The sequence below is a fragment of the Balaenoptera physalus genome (genome assembly GCF_965194825.1).
Source record: "Balaenoptera physalus genome assembly, chromosome: 19".
Classification (NCBI taxonomy): domain Eukaryota; kingdom Metazoa; phylum Chordata; class Mammalia; order Artiodactyla; family Balaenopteridae; genus Balaenoptera; species Balaenoptera physalus.
This window is the reverse complement of record NC_138900.1, coordinates 3,873,197-3,894,308: the sequence shown is the minus strand read 5'-3', so window position 1 is coordinate 3,894,308 and position 21,112 is coordinate 3,873,197. Positions and strand designations below refer to the sequence as shown.

General features: G+C 52.6%; 2 protein-coding genes across 9 annotated transcripts; one reads left to right on the top strand and one right to left on the bottom strand.

The window, feature by feature from the left end:
- Positions 1-109: 109 nt before the first annotated feature.
- Positions 110-13,575, bottom strand: MBOAT7 (membrane bound acylglycerophosphatidylinositol O-acyltransferase MBOAT7). Of its 2 annotated transcripts, XM_082436638.1 has the most exons (8): positions 13,284-13,573; positions 12,493-12,571; positions 12,261-12,390; positions 11,525-11,651; positions 9,477-9,636; positions 7,825-8,185; positions 5,859-6,035; positions 110-1,112 (listed from the first exon to the last, which is right to left on the bottom strand). In XM_082436638.1, exons 2-8 carry the CDS (start codon positions 12,566-12,568, stop codon positions 725-727), a joined length of 1,419 nt encoding a protein of 472 aa, XP_082292764.1. In that variant the 5' UTR covers positions 12,569-12,571; positions 13,284-13,573; the 3' UTR covers positions 110-724. The 2 variants fall into 2 exon arrangements, with proteins under 2 accessions (XP_082292764.1, XP_082292765.1); XM_082436639.1 differs by lacking the exon at positions 11,525-11,651 and having other exon boundaries at positions 13,284-13,575.
- A 419-nt stretch (positions 13,576-13,994) lies between these two features.
- On the top strand, positions 13,995-20,408 carry TSEN34 (tRNA splicing endonuclease subunit 34). Of its 7 annotated transcripts, none has more exons than XM_082436696.1 (5): positions 13,995-14,074; positions 15,185-15,431; positions 15,658-15,907; positions 16,054-16,311; positions 19,863-20,408. In XM_082436696.1, the coding sequence occupies exons 2-5, from the start codon at positions 15,189-15,191 to the stop codon at positions 20,057-20,059; spliced, it is 948 nt and encodes a 315-aa protein (XP_082292822.1). In that variant the 5' UTR covers positions 13,995-14,074; positions 15,185-15,188; the 3' UTR covers positions 20,060-20,408. The 7 variants fall into 7 exon arrangements, with proteins under 7 accessions (XP_082292822.1, XP_082292817.1, XP_082292823.1 ...); XM_082436691.1 differs by lacking the exon at positions 13,995-14,074 and adding an exon at positions 14,186-14,286; XM_082436697.1 differs by lacking the exons at positions 13,995-14,074; positions 19,863-20,408 and adding exons at positions 14,186-14,286; positions 19,242-19,856.
- The last annotated feature ends 704 nt before the right edge of the window (positions 20,409-21,112 follow it).

Here is a 21,112-nt window from a genome sequence, read left to right as displayed (position 1 = left end):
CCACAGATGCCTGCGTGGCTCCCGGGGGGCTGGGTGTTAGCACATCACAGAGGGATGTGGTGGTACAAGTCCCCCCACACTGATCACCCACAGACATTCCCACATAGAGTCTTTGTGTGACACTTTATTAGGAGAGATTTACACATTCTGAGCCTCTTAGGTCAAAGGATGACAAGAGGGTGACAGGAGCGCTGGGACCCTTAGGTGGCTCAGATGGAACCTACGAGAACCATAGTCCAAAGGCCTGTACATCTGCGCTCAGCTTCTCCGTTCCAGGAGGGTTATACTCCATACTGGTCTAATGAGACAAGAGTGGAAGCGACCAGAAAGAGGTCCCCCACTCCCAGAGCCTGCCCTGAAGCTCCTAACCCCACACTGTGGAGCCAAAGAAGGGAAATTTGCCCAAGAAACCATGTCGCCCATCGGCCCCTGCTGTTGGGGGGAAAACGCAGCTCTCTCTGAATACCTGGTGCTGGGCAGGGACAAAGGGAGATTCTTGTCTGGACCATATCTTGATTTTTACAGGAGGGAAAACTGATCATCTGGGGCCCTCAGGGCGGAGGCTTTTCCAGGCACGGTGCTGAGCTGGGGAAGCGGGAATCCTCTCCAGGCCCCTTGCCATACTCAGGACGCTTTCTGGGAAAGGCGACAGCAGCATGCTTCACAGAATTCCCAGGCAAAAGCTTGGTAGCTGGACCGACGGCAGAGGGAGTGTCGTGACAGCTTACTCCTCCCGAAGCTTTCCCGAGGCAAGGCTGGTGGCGGGGGACGCCGTCTTCCGCCGGCTGGGGCTGCCCCCACCTAGAGCCAGCCCCAGCCCGAGGGCCACCAGGGCCAGGATGTGGATGCAGAAGTAGATGGAGGCCCAGTACCGGAGGGTTTCGCCCAGCGAAAGCAGCACAAAGCCCATGCACATGTAGTCATAGGCCCGCATCTTCAGGAACCAGTGTACCCAGTCCCAGGCCTTCTGGCCCCTGGGGCTGAGCCGCCCCCGAAAGGCCAACTCCAACCTGCCCTCAGCTGCCAGGCACAGCGGGATGGTCAGGAAGCTGAGGTAGTAGCCAGGGTGCAGGCCGTGCCAGTAGGCGCTCAGTAACATGGTCCAGGCGCTCCTGGGGGAGGGGCTAGGAATCAGGACCCGGAGTGCAGGCCCCCCGCCCTCTTCCCTGAGACCCAGGAGTCCAGCCCCCCAGCCCCTCCTCCCTCAGACCCAGGGATCCGGGCCCCCAGCCCCTCCTCCCCCAGACCCGGTACTCTTACTCTCTTCTCAGGAACCCCCTCCCAACACTATTTTCCCTCAGGACCCAGGAGTCAAGTCCCCAGCCACTTCCTCTTTGAGGATCCAGGAATATAAATCGTGATATGAAGACTCAGAAATCTCCAGCCATGGTCCCTTCTCCTTAAGGACTCCAAATGCTATCCCTTGAAGACCCACAAATTTAGGCTCTGATCCCCACTTCCACAGAGAACCCACAAATCAGAGCAGGCTTTGCCAAGGACTGTGGCCTGAGTTCCTGCCCATGGGCATCAAGTTTTCCCTCTGGCACATCATCAGGGTGTTAAAAGTGCAAAAATAACCTAATGACAGAATAACACTGACCACCCTTTCCTGGGGGGGCGGGGGGGGCGGCAGAGGGTGTAAGGGTCCATAAAAAGGTTGAATTTTCCCTGTTGCCAAAAGGGAAGATCTTTTCCTCCTTCTCCTTTCTTAGGCCATTTCCTTGAAAAACCTGTTTGAGCATCTTTCCGTTATCCTTTGGATACAGATGGAAATCTTTGAAAAGGTAAAACAGGCCTCTAGAAAGTGTTACAGTCCGGGAATGGTCTTCTCGAGGGCCTGGGAGCCATCTCTTTGAAGCCTAGGTGTGGAGGGAGATAGCGCCTGTCTCCCTGCAGCTATGAGGGTTTATCCTAGGTGCCAGCTCCGAGCTGTAAACACCTGCTGGTCATAGAGATAGGAGTTTTATTCTTCCTTCAGATAAAGACACTTAACTAGCCAGATGGCTACCCCAATCACCAGGTGAACTTGGGATGAACATGAGAGCACGCAATAGTGCTTGTGGAGTCCTCCGACGTGAGGACCAGTTATGGTGTCTCTCGAGAACACGCTACGTAAAGGGTTCTAAGTGGCGATGGAGAAGACAAAAAGTGTGAGATTTCTAGATAACTAAGAAGGACCTACCGTATAGCACGGGGGATTCTACTCAGTGCTCTGTAATGGCCTATATGGGAAAAGAAGCTAAAAAAAGAGTGGATATATGTATATGTATAACAGATTCACTTTGCGATACACCTGAAACTAACACAACATTGTAAATCAATTATACCCCAATAAAAAAAAATAAAAATAAAAATCAAATGGATGGATGGATGAACTGTTAAAAAAAATTTTTTTAAAGGGTGAGCTTTCTTTCCATCTTGGTAATCTCAGCAGTGGGTTACTTGCGCCATGCCTCGAAATCTGGTTTAATGCTTGTTCAATAACTGTTTTTTTTTTTTTTTTCCTATTTTTTGGCCACGCCGCGAGGCATGCAGGATAATAGTTCCCAGAGCAGGGATCGAACCCACGCCCCCGGCAGTGGAAACACGGAGTCTTAACCACTGGAGCGCTGGGGAAGTCCACAAAACTGTTTTCTTTCTTTTCTACCTCTGGTGGAGAGAGAATGCTGTGGGTCGGCAGTTGACAGACAACTGAAAGCAGTTGACAGTAGGACACGCATCAGCGCAAGCCCGGCATCTCTAACTCCACGTGCGCACACCTGAGCTCTTGGCCATTCCGCCACCCACTCTTCTCTCCCTGCTTCGCTGCCCCCCTGCCCCCCAGAGCGAACACTCTCCAAAGAATCGTCTAGGCTCCCCCTTCCGTCCTCTCTTGAACCCTCTCCAAGCCGGCTTTCACTTCAGCCCTCCACTCTGCTCCCATCAAGGTTGCCGGGGACTTCCTCCTATCACGCCCCACCCAGTGGCCACACTCGCCCTCAGCGCACTGAAGCCCCTGGCACCGGCAGACACACCATCCCCTCCTCGCTCCTCCTTGAAACACTTACTTCTCTCGGCTTCCTTCCGGGAATGAATACTTTGTTGACTGTCCTCCTGTGTCACTGGCTGCATCTGTGCTGGCTCTTCCTGCTGGTCCCTAGTCTACATCAGGGTTTCTCGATCTTGGCGCTACAGACACCTGGGGCAGGATCATTCTTCGGGGGGGGGGTGGGGGTGGGGGTGGGGAGGTGGAGTGCTGTCCTGTGCCGCGCAGATTGTTTAGGAGTATCTCTGGACTCCACCCACTAGATGCCAGTAGCACATCCCCATTAGGACAACAGCGTCTCCAGACATTGCCAATGCCCCCTGGGGGTGCAGCACAATTGCTCCCCCCCACCCCCCGCATTGAGAATCCCTGGTCTAAACGTTCGCGCACTCTGTGCTTTGACCTGATGCTCAGCCCCAGAGCTTTAAGTATCATCCACACCTGCTGACGCTCACGTGTCCACTTCTTACACCAACGCTTCCAATACGCACCAGAATCACACAACTAACTGCCTAGCCAACAACCCCAGCTGGAAATCTAACAGTCACCTCAAAGTCAGGGAGACTAAACCCGAGTCTAGCTTCCTCATCCTACCCATTCCGGAAACTTCCTTCTGCCCAGTTTCCCCTCCGCAGGAAACAGCCCTTCTGTGCCCTACCATCACGCACAGCCCATCACCTGGCCATCAAGCTGCTTCCCACCTCCACCTCTCAAATGCATCCATTTCTAGGCCAGTGGTCCCTACTCTAGGATACCATCAATGCCCACCGGGCCAGTCCCTGCTTTATCGCCTGCTCCCCTCCCCCACCTTAGCCCATTCCCACACAAGGTCGGAGCAGATCTTTAAATCATAAATCAGATCACACACCCAGGGAAGTCTAGCTCCAGAGGCACCATGATTGACTGCTTCATTATAAGAACGTGTCGTGATGTATCCTGACCTCACCTGGTGACACTCGGCAGGTTGCCTAAGATCAGACCTCTGATCCTGGGTCTCTTCATCTTTAAAATGGGGATGATGGGGCTTCCTTGGTGGCGCAGTGGTTAAGAATCCGCCTGCTAATGAAGGGACACGGGTTCGAGCCCTGGTCCGGGAAGACCCCACATGCCGCGGAGCAACTAAGCCCGTGCACCACAACTACTGAGCCTGCGCTCTAGAGCCCGCGAGCCACAGCTACTGAACCGGCATGCCACAACTACTGAAGCCCACGTGCCTAGAGCCCGTGCTCCGCAACAAGAGAAGCCACCGCAATGAAAAGTAGCCCCCGCTCGCTGCAACTAGGGAGAAGCCTGCGCACAGCAACTAAGACCCAACGCAGCCAAAAAGAAATAAATAAAAGAAACAAATTTAAAAAAAAAAAATAAAAAAAAAATAAAATGGGGATGATGAGAACTCCTACTTCCTAAGGTTGTAAAGATAAGTTTATCTTATCTTTACAGAAAGTCTCAACTCAAGAAATATCAGATGAGTGAAGGATAATACAAGCTAATCAGGCCTCACATTAAGTGCATTTCACACTTTATTTCACTTATTCCTCACATCAACCTATGAAACGGGTAACAGCATTACCGCCATTTAAGAGTTGAGGAAACTGGGTTCGGGGGGGGGGATAAATTAGGAGTTTGGGAATAACATATATACACTACTATATAAAAAATAGATAACCAACCAGGACCTACTGTATAGCACAGGGAACTATACTAAATATTCTGTAGTACCCTATAAGGGAAAAGAATCTGAAAAAGAATAGATAGGCAACCGCTGGCGGTCCAGTGATTAGGACTCCGCGCTTTCACTGCCGGGGCAGGGTTCAAATCCTGGTGGGGGAACTAAGATCCCACACACTGCTCAGCGTGACCCAAAAAAATAAAAGAATTAATATATATATGTGTGTGTGTATATATATATATATATAAAACTGAATCACTTTGCTGTACACCTGAAACTAATACATCATTGTAAATCAACTATACTTCAATTTTAAAAAACTGGGAAAAAAAGCATATATGGGGAGGGTGGGAGGGAGACGCAAGAGGGAGGAGATATGGGGATATATGTATATGTATAGCTGACTCACTTTGTTATACAGCAGAAACTAACACACCATTGTAAAGCAATTATACTTCAATAAAGATGTTAAAAAAAAAAGAAGAGGTAACTTTAAGAGCTAGGGGATTGTTAATTGTGTTTGATTTTGCTTTTGGGAAAAGGTAGAGATTGCCTTTTCCTCTTTTATTTCTACAGTCCATGTTTGGGTGGGGCCTCTGCTCCCACAGTTTGTTTAAATTTTTATGTTTACTAGCCAGAAGTTACATAAAGGTTTACAAAGCAGAGTGATTATTTCAATGGCTTCCTCTTGCAGTATGCTGAAGCAATTTATCTTTCTGGGCTCCAAGTAAATGGCTGTATCTCTTGGGGTTTAGTCAAGGGTAATTAAAGTAAGCATTTGGAATTAAAAAAAAAAAAAAAAAAGCATATATGGGAATTTTTGAAATTAAAAAAAAAAAAGTTGAGGAAACAGGGGTCAACTAACTTCTTAAGGTTTCTTAGTAACTGGCAGGGTTAAGATTCCGGAAAGTCTAGCTACTGAGTCCACAGGACTCAGTACACTGCGTTTGCGGAGCGAGGCTGACTTTATGGAGGTAGAAACGGAGGCCCAGAGAGGAGGAAGAATTGACCCCGGAATACGCAGATCAGAGCCAGCGCAAGGCTCAAGAAACTACAACTCCCATGACCCTCAGGGGTGGAGGCCCAGCGGGGGAAGCCGCAGGCGGCCCCAGGGGCAGCTGGGAGATGTACTTCCGTGCCGTCCTCCGAGACAGTTGGGCTCACCTGAAGACGTAGGAGCGCGCGGGCGCGCTCTTGTAGATGTACTGCGCCAGCCACCACTGCACCGTCATGTTCCAGTACCGCATGCCATCCCGCACGCGCACGCAGAAGTCTGTGCCATAGCAATCGATGTTGCGGATGGTCTCATAGTCGTACTCCGTGGAAGCCGCCTTCTCCGGACTGGGGGGGGGGGGTGGGGGGGTGGAGGATGAGGGTGGGGGACAGACATGCAGCTCAGCCAGGCCCCCTCCTGACTCTGGCTACTGTCCCAGCCCCGGATGCTAAGGAGGGGATCCTGGCCAGGCAACAGTTCTCTGGCTGTCACGTTTGCTAGGGCAACAGGGGAGGGTAGCCCAGACTGAGCATTTTTGGGAAGTGCACAGTTCATCAGCAATAGGGTTCTCCTCTTTGGTAAGGGGGCCTGAAACAGCCAGGAAAAGTCTGGAAGGGCCACGGTTGCTAAGCTATGAGTCCTTAGCAACCTGACCTGCCAATGGTCTCAGATGCTAGGGAAAGGCCATTCCTTAGCAACCAAGCTCAGCATATTCAGAGAAGCCTCCAAGTAGTCCATTCTAAATTGTTGGACACTTCGGTTGTTACGGAAGCAGCATCCCTAACAATGAGGTGGTCCGTGGTTGCTAGGGAGATGTTCTAGGCCCGCCTGACACCTTGATGGTCTCTGTTGCTAAGGAAAGGGCATTCCTTAGCAACAAGGTCTAGGATGTTTAGAAAAGCTTCCTGAAAGGGCCTTTCCTGGCTATTGGTTCCCAGGATTGTTTTATAAGGGTCATCTCCAGTAATACAGTGGTTCCTGGGTCACTGGTGCCACCCCCCCCCCACCAGCAGTGGGGGATATCCTTGGCCCACCTGAACCGTTGGCAGCTTCTGATAATGGAAGGGGAGCATCCATTAGGGGCGGGGCCCAGAAGGTTTAGAAAAGCCTTCAATTCCTGCTTGACGTCTTCTGGGGGATACCCTATACTATGGCAGTGGCAAGAAATTTGCAGGGGGGGGTGCCACTTCCCCCGCAATGGAATGGCAGTTTGTGACTACTAGGGGATTGCCCAACCCTTGTAAGGAGTAGTTCAGAATTTCCATCAAAGGGCTGCTTTCCCAGCCCCAGCCTGAAGGCTGACCATGACTGCTAGGGACAGAGGGACAGGCCATTCCTGGTTGCTAGGGGTGCCATTTCCCTAGCAACACAGGAGCAACATATCCTTAGCAACAAGAGAGTCTGTAGTTACTAGCTGTGTGATTTATCTAGTGATGAAGGAGCTAGGGGGCTAGTTTCGCCAGCAACAAGGTTAATTCATAGTTACCAGGGCATTTCCTGGGCAACAGTAGGAACGTGACCTGCAGTTGCTAGGAATGGTGTCCCCTCTGCTAGAGGACAGCATGGTCAAGGATGCCATTTCCGTAGAAAAAGAGGGCAACAGCAGGCTGTTATGTGACGACATCCCATGGGGAGGGGCGTGCTCGCTCCCAGCAACAAAGGGGCAGTTTAGGGGATGCCGTTTCCGTAGCAACAAAGAGCAGCTTTCTGGCAGGAAGGGGCAGTGCTGTTGCCAGGGAATGTTCTCCCTAGCAACAAAGGGCTACTCGTCACTGCCCAACGATGGCACCCTGAGCAACCAGGAACAACTGGGTTACTGGGGTGTCGCTTCCACGGCAACAGAGGGACAGCGTGGAGACTGCTGTAACACCTTCCTTTTCCTAGCAACAGAGAGCAATTCACCACCCCAAGGGGGGGGTCAAGCACTAGCAACAGGGGGCAATCCGTACGGGTCAGGACTACTGTTTCCTTAGGACGGGGGAAGGCGGGCTGTGGCGGCTGAGGGTGACACTCTGCTGACAACAGGTGGGAGACCTGCCCCCCCCTGCTCCCCGCTATCCTCCCTGCTAGGGGCAGGGCCAGCCCGCGGTGATGGGGCCTGCCGGGTCTTGGGACACCTCCCTCCCGCCGCCTGACCTGCTGGGGGGTGGGCATTGGAGGGTGGGGCCGCCCCCGGCCCGGGCTTTGGCGGCCACGGGGTAGGCCCCGAAGCCGGCGGCAATGCAGCCGCACTCGGCGGCAATCCAGGCCACGTAGAAGCGCATGCGGAAGGCGAAGAAGACGGGGATCATGTAGAAGAGGCGGGCGGGCAGCGGGCGGGCGTAGAAGGCGTCCTCACGCACGGCCTCCAGCGGGAACAGGTGGGAGGAGAGCAGGAAGAGCAGGCCGAAGAGCGGGGCCGGCCAGGCTCGGCGCAGCAGGGGCCGCAGGCTGGGCACGGCCCCGGGGAAGGGCTGCCCTAGCCAGTCCAGGTACGTGCGGTAGCGGAAGAACGGGCCTGCGGCGGGAGGGAGGGCAGCTGGTCAGACACGGTACACACGGCAGGGGCGCTGAGCTCCAGTCTCGGGCGGGGTTGGGGGAGGGGGGAGATGGACCAGAGATTCGGGAGCTGAGGTGGACCAGGGAGAGAGGAAGGAGACGGAGAAGCAGAGAGGGGAGTGGGGTATGAAACCCAGAGAGAAAGGGACAAGGAAGCGGAGAAAGGGGAGGACGAGGGACAGACACTTCTGGAAAGGGACACAGAGCCTGAGGATGAGGGGTATGGAGACACCGAGAAAGATGGAGACAGACAGACCGGACCTGGAGGGACGGGGTGGGGGGTGAGCTGGGTATAAAGGAGTGACAGGAAGTGCAGCAGTGCATCTGCAGAGGAAGAGTGGTGTGAGAAGAAATGAGAGGGTGGCAGGGGCAGGACCCCTGGGGGATCTGATGAGGACTTTGAGTTTTGTTCTAAGCGCTAGGAAACCAGTATAGGCTCTCCCACCAGGGAAGTGCTGGATTATCATTTTGCCTTTTCATGAGACCCCTCTGGCCACTGAGCAGGGAGGGGCTGCAGAGGGACAGAGATGGAAAAGAGGAGACTGCTCTTGGCCTAGGGAGGGAGCAGAGTGGGGTTAACAGAAGTGTTAAACGTCTTACACGTCACAGAAGACCACACACTGTATGATTCCACTTATAAATGTTCAGGATAGGCAAATATATAGAGATAGAAAGTCAGTTAGTGGTTTCCAGGGAATGGGGGCAGACGGAAGTTTGGGAGACGACGGCTAAAGGGTGCAGGGTTTCTTTTCGAGGTGACGAAATTACATGGCAGTGACGGTTGCACAACTCTGTGAATAGACTAAAACCCAGCAAGCTGGATGTGGTTACAAGTGGGTGAATATGGTAATCATAGCTCAATACAGTTGCTATGAAAATGAACACCTTCTAAGAGGTCAACATTAGTGAAAAATATTTTCTGAAACTAAAAATGGGATCATAAGCTGTGAATACTTGTTGCCCGGGCAGCAGAAACGTTAGGGTGATGTAGATCTTTCTCCTTCATCTCCTGTTTGCTCCCAAAAAGTTACAAGGAATCACTGAGGCTGAGAACAGTCTGTCTGTACTCTGGAGGGGCCCTGGGACCAGGGGGACAGTCAGACGTGGACTCGGGCATAGATGCTCACCCTCAGAGTGGCAGATGCTGGGATGGGATGTGGGAACATGCAACAGGCACCAAACTCCAGGCAGGGAATGGAGACAGAGGGTGAGGAGCTGCGGAGGCAGGCCTGCGGGGCGGGCACGCTCACCTGTCATGATGCCCACGTAGCAGTAGCTGTAGCTGAGCGTCTCCAGCAGAGAGGGAACGTCAGGCAGCAGCCCCAGGCTGGGCCCCTTGCTGAAGCCTGAGGCCATTTCCTTCCTCTGGGCCACATGCAGGTCCTGTACTTCACTGGCCAGACTCACCAGCTGGGAGGAAGGGGTGTAGGGAAGGACAGGTCAGACCCGGGCTTCCTCTCACCCACCTCCCTTTCACTACCTCTCTGGGCAGCCAACAGCTGCTGCAGCCCCGTGTAGCTGGGCGCTGAGGCTCTACTCCACGGGCAGCTCTGGGCATCTGGTCGTGAGTAAGGGCTTCTTGGTGACTCTCGCAGGGCTCACTCCTGGGCCCCTCTGTCTTTTTTCTCTGGGTTCCATCTTTCTGGGTTCTCCAGCAGTTCGTGACTTTAGATACCACCCACAGTGTAACCCGGTGGGACTTCTCCTCCAAGCCCCAAGACTGCCTCTAGGGAATTCCCTGGCGGTCCAGTGGTTAGGACTCGGCGCTTTCACTGCTGGGGCTCAGGTTTGATGATCCCTGGTCGGGGAATTAAGATCCCACAAGCCGTGTGGCGAGATCAAAAAAAAAAAAAAGCTACCTCTTGTCATTAATACTTGATATCTTCCAGGCACCTCGAATTGAACACATCCAAGGTGGAACACGGTATTAGCCTCTCCCCAAAGTGGGTCTTCTTCTAGTCTCTGCCGTCAGCAAATACCACCACCATCCAATTAATTGCTTAGGCTGGAAACCTTCCTCACTCCCCCAGTCGAATCCCTTAAGTCTCTGGAGTCTGTCCCTCTCGCTTTGCCTCCACCACTGGGCTGAATATGTTCGGGCTCCTCCTTCAGATCTGCTCTCTACCCTTCTCCGCACAGACCCCAGGCCGCCTCAACATCCACAGGCCTGTGTCTTCCAGCTTCCCCCTGGGTTTAGTTGGCACAGAGCCCCAGGCAGAGATGGAGGAAGGCAGGAGTGAGGCTTGGGTTTTTATTCCCTTGTATTGATAAGATCACCTTGGGCTGGCCATGATCCTTGATGATCTTCTTGAATTGGGGGGCTCTACCCAAGTCTTTTTCCTTCCCGGCTCCACTACCTGCCCCTCCTCTCGTGCCCTGGGGGCCAGGACCTCGCCCCAACCCGCCCTCAATTTCTCCTAAATGCCAGGCTTCCTGGTGGGGCCCTGACTGACCTGCCCACAGGCCTGCATCAAGCCGCCACTGTTTGTCAGTTGGACTTTGATAAAAGAGTCCCACGTCACCCCATCTTGCCCCTTCTGCTTCAACTCGCTCAGCATCGGGAGGAAGGATTTTTAAACCTGTAAATCTGGTCACATTACCTCTTCTGGCAACAAATCAAAAAACCTCTTGCAGTGGCTCTTGGGCCCCCACAGGAAGAAGTCGGGACCCCCTCATCTTAGCCAACAAGGCCCTGCATGGTTTGGCCTGGGCTGCCTGTGCTCTTTTCCGCTCTTGATGGACGGTCCGTGTGGCTGGTCCACTGCTGATGGGACTCAGCCTGCTCCCTTCCACACACGCTGGTCCCTATGTCCTGAAAGCCTCTTTCTCCAGCTCCCGCGGGGAACACAGGATGCTGAGGAGACCTCATTCACCACCTCACATGACCGTTCTGTTCACTGATACGTAGCGCATAGTAGGAACGCACGACTTTACGTTCCCAGGGGTGGGGCCTGGGAATCTGTTTTCACCCATCTTCCCAGGTCATGGAGAGCCGGACGTGGTGTCCTGGTTTTGCGTCCTTAACTGAGTGCTACCTCCCCGGAGCTGGCTGTCCTCCTTTGCAAAATGGCTTGCTACAAAGATGCACTTTAGCTCAGCCAACACATGGCACCCACAGTTACATAACTTTGGATACTTCTTTATCCCAGGGAAGAGCTGAGAGGTGAAGCCCCGCCCCCGGCGGGGTGTGTGGGACAGACCATCCCCCTTCCTCTGCCTCCCACGGGAGTGGCTGGGAGGAGAAGGTAAAGTTTTGGTGGTTAACTGGCACACAGCGAGGGCTGGAGGGGAGTCTGACCTTCAGTGTCAGCAGCAGCTGGACGGCATTGGTGAAGGGTGTGGGAGTGGGCAGGCCCAGCAGGCTGAGCGCGCGGAAGAAGAGCAGATATGAGAAGGTCCAGGCTAGGGCCAGGGCGTGGCAGGAGCTGGGCAAAGGCAAGAGGCGTGCTGTGCTGGGTGCAGGGGTGCACGAGATCTTGCCTCAGCCGCCCCTAGATTCCAGCTACAAATCCTTCCCCACCGCCCCACCTCCCGAGACAGAAAATGAGGGGCGGGGGGTATGGAATGAGCACGATTGAAACAGCTACACAGAAATGTGCAGCAACAGAGAAGAAAATGAGAAGGGGGTTAAGAGAGGCTTCAGGGTGAAGACCCTTCAATACTCCATTTTTTCTGGGAGGGAGGAGGAAGGGCGAGGGAGAGAGGGGAGGTGGAGGGAGAAAGAGGGAGGGAGAAACAGAGAGAGAGAGAGAGAATACCAATACCAACGGTGGCAGGGCCAGCAGACTAGTAACGTCCTCCTCTCTCCTGAATCCACGACATGGATGTAAAGGACCAGGACAAACACACAGGGACAAAGACCCAGAAAAAGGCAGGAGAGGAAGAAAAACAGACCAGACAAATGACACAGAGAATCTACAGATAAACAAGAGACATCCAGAGATGGAGACAGAAACAGAGAAAGACCCCAAGAGGAAACAGGTCGCTTCCTCCACCCCCTCCATCTCCCCCAACTCCCCCCACCAAATCCTCACCAGGGCTGGGCCTGAATGAGCGCCCAGGTCCCAAGGATGGTGACCAGAGAATGCAAAGTGTGGGGGCCACAGGTGAACAAGGTGAGCCCTAGGCCCACAGCTGCTGCCCCCCATCTCTTCAGCCCAGGTCCTGCAGGGAGAAGGCATAGCATAAGTGTGGAACCTTCCAGGGGTCCCCAGCCCGGGCACCCCCCCTCCCTTTATTTTCCACGGGGGAGGGAACCTGACTCACCAGCTTTCTTAAAGAGGAAGCCGATGGGGATAGAGATAAGAAGAACCAGTAGATATGTCCATTCTTCGGGCGACATGTTCTGGGGGAGGGGCAGAGGTTCCCAGTGAGAACCCAGGAGTCCGGGCCCCCAGCCCCTCCCCCTTAGAGGAGTCAAGGATCCACCCCCCCCGACCCAGTCCCCAGTTGTCGAGGATCAAGGAGTCCTACCCTCAGCTCCTCTCCTCTGACAACACAGGAATCCCGACCTCCAGGCCCTTCCTCCTTCGAGGATAGAGGAAGCCACCCACAGAACCCCTCTTTTGAGAACGCAGGCCCCCAGCTCTCTTCTCCTTTGAGAACCCAGGAATCCAAACCTCCCGGCCCCCTCCTCCTTCGAGTATCCCAGCAATCCAGCTCCTCTCTTCTTATCCCCCAGCCTCTCCCTCTTTGAGAACCCTGCTCTCCAGACTCCCTGCCCTTCTCCGAGAGGGCCTCAGAGGAGCCCAGGCCTCCAGCCTCGCCCTCTTTTCGGAGCTCCGGTTCCTTCTCCCGTCTGAAACCCAGAGAGCGGGCCCGCTCCCGAGCCCCGCTCCCGAGCCCCACTCCCGTTGCGCGCACCAAGCGCGGGTCAGATCCGCTCCGGGCAAAGCCACAGGCGGTTACGCCACCCGGGAGCTCGGCCGCGCTCCCGGCACCGCCCCCGCACCTCATCAGCCCGCCGATCCGCAGCGACCCTACACTGTCCAGACCCCTCCCGGTCTCCGCGGCGCTTCCGCGCCCACCGCACCCCGGCCCAGGCGTGGCGGACCCACCTGGGCCCGCGGCTCCGCGCCGCCCGCAGGGCAGGAAGCAGCCGAGCAGTCCCGGCCCGCCGGCCTCCGCGGATCCGCCACGCCTACCCCGCCCAGCACGCCCCCGCGTCCCCAGTCTCTTTCGGGGGGCCGGCTGGGGTGCGCCGTCCGGGGCCGGGTGTGCAGCGCCCGGCAGCCTCCGGGCTGAGCAGAGAAGGAGCCCGGACTAGGTGCAGGGAGCACGAGTCTGCAGCTGGATCCGGACTCGGTTCTACCGAGCTGCGAACACGCAAAGGGGCGGGGCTTCGGCCTCGGAAAGGGGTGGGGCCAGAAGCTTCGGGCACGGAGGGAAGCGACCGAACCTGGGAAAGAGGCGGGGCCTGGAGCTCAGCGTTCGGAATGAGGTGGAGTCTCCGCTTCAGGTTCCTTGGGACAGAGTCGGGAGGCGGTTTGGAGGCGGGGCCACAAGCTTCGGTTTTCTTCGGAGGTAGTCGAGTACTGAAGGACTCTGTTCGGATGTAGGCGGAGCCAAGAGCTTCGGCCGGATGTGGAGGGGCCACAGCGTCGGTTCCCTTCGGAGGTAGTCGGATACAAGTGACCCTGGGTGGCTGATAGGCGGAGTCTCATGTTTAGGAGGGAGGCGGAGCCACGGGTTTAGGCAACACGAAAGAGGCGGGGCTCAGGAGTATTCCAAGGGGGCGGGGCAAGCAGCGTCCCGGCCTAAAGGGGGCGGGGCCCCGGGCCGTGGTGCCAAGGGGACGGGTCCAGTGTAAGGAGCCTCCCATTTCCAAGTCCCGGAACCGAGGAGGGAGGTGCGCTTCGAGGGGCGGGCTCAAGGGGGTTTCACTTTCGGGGGAAGGCAGGGATACGGCCCTGCGGGGCGGGTCCCAGACTTCCCGCTCCGCTGAGGTGGCGGCGTGACGAAATCGACGCAGGGGGTCGGCATGGGGGGGTGGAGGAAGCAGCGCGTGGCGCGCTACGTAAGGGGGTGGCTCCGCCGGGACTGCGAGCTGGTGTTTACGAGGTGACTAGCTGGTTCTATCAGAGGACGGTGCCACATTCTGAAGGGAGCGCTCACGAGTGGGGTGAGCCCGCCCGAGCGGAGAACAGACGGCGGGTGTTCAGGGGACCGGGCTTCCGGCTGTGGGGTTCGAACGTGGGACAGGAGCTCCAACTGGGGGAGCTCAGGCGGCCGGAGGGGGCGGGGCCTCAGGCTATGGGATTGATGGGAGCCGAGGACGCCCGAACGCTGAACCCCTTATGTTCGGGAGGGGGCGGTGCTGCGGTTCGGCTGAGCCGAGGACTCCCGAACTTACGGACCGGTCAAGCTCGGGCGGGGGCGGGGCTTCGTATTCTAGGAGCCCGACTAAGAGCAAGGGGACCTGAGGCCGAACCTCGGGGGTTCGGAAAGGGGAGGGGCCAAGTCCCGAGCAACCCGAAGAGGACGTGGCCTCCGCGGGGCTTTGGCCTCTGGAGGTCCCGACACCTGACGGGGACACCCGAAGGGCGAAGCCGAAATGGATCTTTCGAAGGGGGCGTGGCCCGCGCTGGGGCAGGCTTTGCTCCGAGGCGCGTGGGCCGGCATGGCAGTGTTGGCCCAGACCAGAATGTTGACCGCGGGGTCCGAGACGCCCCAGCGGGGCCCAGCGGCTCGGTTCGGGGCGGGTCCTCGTCTCGGTCAGCCCCGGGGCCTGGCGGGATCGCCCGAGGGCGGAGTCCAGCGCCCAGGCGGCGGAGCCTGGCCCTCCCGCTCAGCAGGTGGCGAACGCGGCACTGAGCGAGGCTCCGACCCCCGAGACTCAGGGGCTGGGCTTCGCCGAGACCCCTCCCCCCCGGCGGTGGGAGGCCTCCCCGCGGCGCAAATCGGGCGGTGAGAGGCGTGCAGCTCTGTGGGTGACTGCTGTGCCCCTGGCCTCCCGCAGGAGGATGCTGGTGGTGGAGGTGGCGAACGGCCGCTCCCTGGTGTGGGGGGCCGAGGCGGTGCAGGCGTTGCGGGAGCGCCTGGGAGTAGGGGGCCGCACGGTGGGCGCCCTGCCCCGCGGACCCCGCCAGAACTCGCGCCTGGGCCTCCCGCTGCTGCTGATGCCCGAAGAGGCGCGGCTGCTGGCCGAGATCGGCGCGGTGACCCTAGTCAGCGCCCCGCGCCCGGATCCCCGCCAACACAGCCTGGTAAGGGGGCAGGTTGGGGGCGCGTGCGGGAGAAGAGGCTGGGGACAACAGGTCCCTGAGGTGGGAGGGGTCTGGGAGTCCTGGATTCTGGAATACTGTGAAAGTAGGATACTGGGATCCCCGGGTTCGCGCCCCTAGGTTGGGAGGCGCCAGGGAGTCGGGATTCCTAGCTTCCTAAGGCAAGGCATGCCTGAATCCTGAGATTACAGATAAGTTTACTTCTCAGGCATTGGCATCCTTCAAGCGCCAGCAAGAGCAGGGCTTCCAGGAGCAAAGTGCTCTGGCAGCTGAGGCCCGTGAGACCCGTCGTCAGGAGCTCCTAGAGAAGATTGCAGAGGGCCAGGCTGCGAAGAAGCAGAAGCTGGAACAGAAATCAGGGACCAGCGGGAGCCAGGAGGCCGGTGGGAACCAAGCTGCAGAAGAGAACGAGGCCAGTGCTGGCCAGACTGCTGGAGAGCGTGAGGAAGCAGGTGAAGGTGGGAGCTGGAGTCCAGGGACCAGGGGAAGGAGGGAAGTGATCTTTGGGGAATTTTGGCAGGGAATCTAGGGCTGGTTCTCCCTGGGGCTGGGAAAACCTTGCCCCTTGGATTCACCAAACTCTCTTGGATTCACCCCCCGCCAGGCTCCTCCTCTCCCCAGCCAGGGCCTTCAAATGGGGTGGCTCCTTTGCCCAGGTCTGCTCTGCTCATCCAGCTGGCCACTGCTAGGCCTCGGCCCATCAAGGCTAGGCCCCTGGACTGGCGTGTCCAGTCCAAAGACTGGCCCCACGCTGGCCGTCCTGCCCACGAGCTTCGCTACAGCATCTACAGAGACCTGTGGGAGCGAGGCTTCTTCCTCAGTGCGGCTGGCAAGTTCGGGGGCGACTTCCTGGTCTATCCCGGTGAGTTTGTGTTGGGACCTCTGGTTGCCACTCATTTCACAATCCCACTACATTCTGCATTTTTCTTTTCTTTTTTTTGGTCTCATTTTCTCAGCCTCTGAAACCATGGAAGGACAGGAAACACTTGGGAACCCGTGCTCATTTGAAGGGCAGTTTAGTAAATGAAAAAAGGGGACACAAAAGAACAGCTCATAAAAAACATGTATAGTAAAAAGTAAATCATATTTTATACTGTTATGCAGTTATAGACAAATTCCTTAAGTAGTCTTAAAAATTGTGGCTCTAGTGAAAGAATATGAAAAGAACTTAAAGTGGAGTACTAAGTAGCCAGAGAATCCTATCAAGCAAGTGAGAAAAAAGCTTGAAAGGATTTACTCCAGCCCAACACCAATAGTTAATAGTTCTGGGAGGGAATTTGCATCAGGAATAGGTAAAGGGGACTTTTGATGAATCAGTTAATTTTTGAATTTATTGTGTAACTTAAAGGTTAAAAAAAAAGTGCAGAAAATCACTCTTTGTTCTCCTTAAGAACATAGATAGAACTGCCTGATAAGTAGTCAGATCTTAGCCATTCATTGGAGACTGTCCACTAAGTTTCCTGCAGATGAGTTGACAGGCTTATTCTCTTCTCAGACTAAAATTTAACTGACTGATTTAGGAGCTGAGAACAGTTTCCCTGCCCCATTCTCTATAAGTAACCATGGTTTAATTACTTTGCTGCTGGATTTTTTGGGTGATTTTTGTATGCTAAAAAAAAAAAAAAGATTATTTTGGTTTTGCAAATGAATATTCAACTTACTAAACATACAAATGTTAATTTCTAGGTTTTTTCTAAGCTTTCAGTTCAATTTATAAAACTTAATTTTTTCAGTCTACCAGATTTTAAGGGGACCATTAATTCATGTTTGATCCCATTTACAAAAGGAAATAAGTAGTTTCAAACATTATAAGCTGCATTTTAAAATTTAATATTTTTATTTTCTTTTTTAAGTTCTGCAGTTTTCTGGTTATGAATCTTGCCAATAACTTAAATCTAATAAGTTATAAATGGGGTAATTTTTAAGTTTATATTCTTACACTGTTAATAGACTTACTAAAACTTCAGATTAAGTTTAAATCAATCAATTACTCAATCACACATTTGAAACTAAACCACAAGGCTGACCTGTTACTTGTAATAGGTCAATATTTCTAAAACAATAAATACTCAATGTATCAAATATACATAAAATCTTTGTCCTCTGAAGATTAGTGTTCAAGGTCTGAATCTCTTAAATACATATTTCTAAGTCTAACTCTAAATCTTCCTGAGGTTAAAAGATGCTAAGTTTCTTGGAAAGCAATTTTGGGGTAACTTCTCAAGCATTTTGATGCTCCTTTCTCAGCTGACTAAGGTATCATAACAACCAGAGAGGTGCCTGGCTCCTGGAGAGTATCTTGCCGGAAACCCAGCTGCCAGGGAGGGCCTTGATTTATAGTTGCTACGACATCCCCTCAGATGGAAGGTCTTAGAGCCTTGCTCTTTTATTTATTTATTTTTTCCCTCCGTTTTATTGAGACATAATTGACATACAGCACTCTATAAGTTTAAGGGGTACAGCATAATGATTTGACTTATACACATCATGAAATGATGACCACAGTAAGTTTAGTGAACATCCATCATTTCATACAGAAACAACATTAAAGAAATAGAAAAAAAATGCTTTTCCTTCTGATGAGAAATCTTAGGATTTATTTGCTCTGTTAACAATGTTTATATATAATGAACAGCAGTGTTAATTATATGTATCATGTTGTACATTACGTCCCTAGTACTTATTTATCTTATAACTGCTACTTTGTACCTTTTGACTACCTTCATCCAATTCCCCCTCCCCCCATCCTCTGCTGCTGGTAACTACAAATCTGATCTCTTTTTCTATGACTTTATTTTTGAAGTATAATTGACCTATAGTACTGTGTAAGTTCCTGGTACGCAATATAGTGATTTTATATTTCTATACATTTCAAAATGAGCACCATAAGTCTAGTTACCATTGTCACCATACAAAGACATTACATAATTATTAACTATATTTCCCACACTGTACATTTCTTACCTGTGAGTCATTTATTCTGTAACTGAAAGTTTGAACTTCTTTTTTTTTTTTTTTTTTAAAGAACTCCTTTATTTATTTATTTATTTTTGGCTGTGTTGGGTCTTCGTTTCTGTGCGAGGGCTTTCTCTAGTTGCGGCAAGCGGGGGCCACTCTTCATCGCGGTGCGCGGGGCCTCTCACTATCGCGGCCTCTCTTGTTGCGGAGCACAGGCTCCAGACGCGCAGGCTCAGTAGTTGTAGCTCACGGGTCTAGTTGCTCCGCGGCATGTGGGATCTTCCCAGACCGGGGCTCGAACCTGTGTCCCCTGCATTGGCAGGCAGATTCTCAACCACTGTGCCACCAGGGAAGCCCTGAAAGTTTGAACTTCTTAATCTTCCTTACCTATTTCCTCCCCCAGCCCTCCTCCCCTCTGACAACCACCTGTTTCTTCTCTGTATCTATGACTCTGTTTTTGTTTAGTTATGTTTGTTCATTTGTTTTGTTTTTTAGATTCCACATATAAATAAAATCATACAGTATTTGTCTTTTTCTAGTTTATTTCACTTAGCACAATACCCTCTATTATGCTAATAGAGGTCCATCCATGTTGTCAAAAATCCCAAGATTTCATTCTTTTTTATGGCTGAGTAGTATTCCGTTGTATGTATGTATGTGTGTGTGTGTGTGTGTGTGTGTGTGTGTGTGTGTGTGTATATACCACATCTTCTTTATTCATTCCTCTATTGATGGGCATTTAGGTTGCTTCCATATCTTGGCTATTGTAAATAATGCTGCAGTAAACACAGAGGTGTGTGTATCTTTTCAAATTAGTGTTTTCATTTTTTTCAGATAAATACCCAGGAGTAGAATTGCTCGAAGCCTTGCTCTTTTAGATTTACATTACCTGTTACTTAGTCTTCTGGAAAGCGCCATACTCAGGGTCCTACTTTACTTGAACGCGTTCATCTAATCTGGGGGCAAACTATAGCCCCAGGTCAAATCCGGCCCACTGACTGGTTTTTTTTAAACAAAGTTTTATTGGAACACAGCCTTGTCCATTTGTTTACATATGGTCTGTGGCTGCTATTGTGCTAGAGTGGCAGATTTGAATGTTGGCAGCACGGCCCACAAAACTGAAAATATTTACTCTCTGGCCCTTTTCAGAAAAATTTTGTTGACTCCTTTCTTCTATCTATTTTATTATGCCATCCTATTGTAAATTGTTTTCTTACTTCTTTTAGTCTGTTAGAGTCACTTCTCATTGGATATTTACATGATACCCTTTTGAGTTCCTCATGGCTTTGACTGACAACGATGTATTCAATTATTTGTTTTCATTTTTGTTTTTTAAATAAGATTATGCTATACATGTGTGTCAACTTACCCCACCTCCAAGGTCCAAGGGTGTCTTTTAAAATATTGGTAGTGATAGCTGGAACCATCCCCATGTCCTCCGTGTGGACGTCCCAGTGTCTTCCAGCTCCCTGCCACTGGAAACTGCTACCTGCCTCTCTCCTTCACCCAGGCGACCCGCTCCGTTTCCACGCTCACTACATCGCTCAGTGCTGGGCTCCCGGGGACCCCATCCCTCTCCAGGACCTGGTTTCTGCTGGCCGCCTCGGCACCAGTGTCAGAAAGACACTGCTGCTTTGCTCTCCGCAGCCTGATGGTAAGGTGGTCTACACATCCCTGCAGTGGGCCAGCCTGCAGTGAACTCCAGAGACCTGTGGGCACGTGGCTGTGTCCTTGGCAAGAGCCTTTCTAGATGGTCCCAAGCTCATCTCCGAGTGGGAGGCTCGACCACCCTCCTGATTCTCTCGGCAGTTAGTTTTTGATTCCAGATTTATAAACACTACATCCTTCTCATGTCCCTCCCTGATTCCAAGCACTTAGTGGCTGTGTTGTTTTTATAGTTACCTATTTCCAATCGTGAGTTTCTTGAGTGTGAAAGCTGATTCATCTCTGTTTTCTACAGGGCTTAGGTCCCAAGAGGTCTCAATAAACTTGTTGAATAAATGTGGAGTTTGTGATTTGGATCCTTATGACAGTCCTGGGAAATGTGGCCATTTGTGTCTGCTTGTACAGATGAGGAAGAGGCCTGGAGGAGGGGAAATGACTTGTCTGAGGTCACACATCTAGTAGGGAGCAGGGCTGGGATTTAAAACCTGGTCTTTCTTTTTTTTTTTTTTTTTAATTGATTGATTAATTTATTTATTTGGCTGCACTGCGCATCTTGTGGGATCCTAGTTCCCTGACCAGGGATTGAACCCTGGGCCCTCAGCAGTGAAAGCGCCGAGTCCTAACTACTGGACCGCCAGGGAATTCCCAAACCTGGTCTTTCTGACTCCGAATTTTGAGCTCTTCCAATGCACTAAACTTCCTTTTGAAAACATTTGTACAAGGCATTTCAGATGCATACAAAGGCATAAATAAAAATAACACATGAAGAAAAGAAGGAAGCGAGTGTTGCAGTTTTAGGATAGCCATTAGGAGTAGGGAGGGGAATGTCAGGGGTGGTCTTTTTCTTGCCTTGGGTGGTGTTTATTCAGGTCTTTGGAGAATTACTTTTTATACCATACATTTGTATTCTAGATCCTCCTTTAAGTGTATGTTCTATTCCACAATTTTTTACAAAAGCTAAAACACATATGTATGAAATATGCATTTGTAAAATGATCTATGTAACGCCTTTCTGCTTAAGAAATCACTAGAACGTTACC

Coding starts and splice junctions, on each gene's coding strand:
- MBOAT7 (XM_082436638.1), bottom strand. CDS start 12,568: ATGTCGCCCGAAGAATGGACATATCTACTGGTTCTTCTTATCTCTATC. Junction 12,391..12,492: donor CTTCCTCTTTAAGAAAGCTG/GTGAGTCAGGTT, acceptor TTCTCCCTGCAG/GACCTGGGCTGAAGAGATGG. Junction 1,113..5,858: donor GCGCGCTCCTACGTCTTCAG/GTGAGCCCAACT, acceptor CCCCTCCCCCAG/GAGCGCCTGGACCATGTTAC.
- TSEN34 (XM_082436691.1), top strand. CDS start 14,207: ATGGGGGGGTGGAGGAAGCAGCGCGTGGCGCGCTACGTAAGGGGGTGG. Junction 15,432..15,657: donor ATCCCCGCCAACACAGCCTG/GTAAGGGGGCAG, acceptor TTTACTTCTCAG/GCATTGGCATCCTTCAAGCG. Junction 15,908..16,053: donor GCGTGAGGAAGCAGGTGAAG/GTGGGAGCTGGA, acceptor ACCCCCCGCCAG/GCTCCTCCTCTCCCCAGCCA.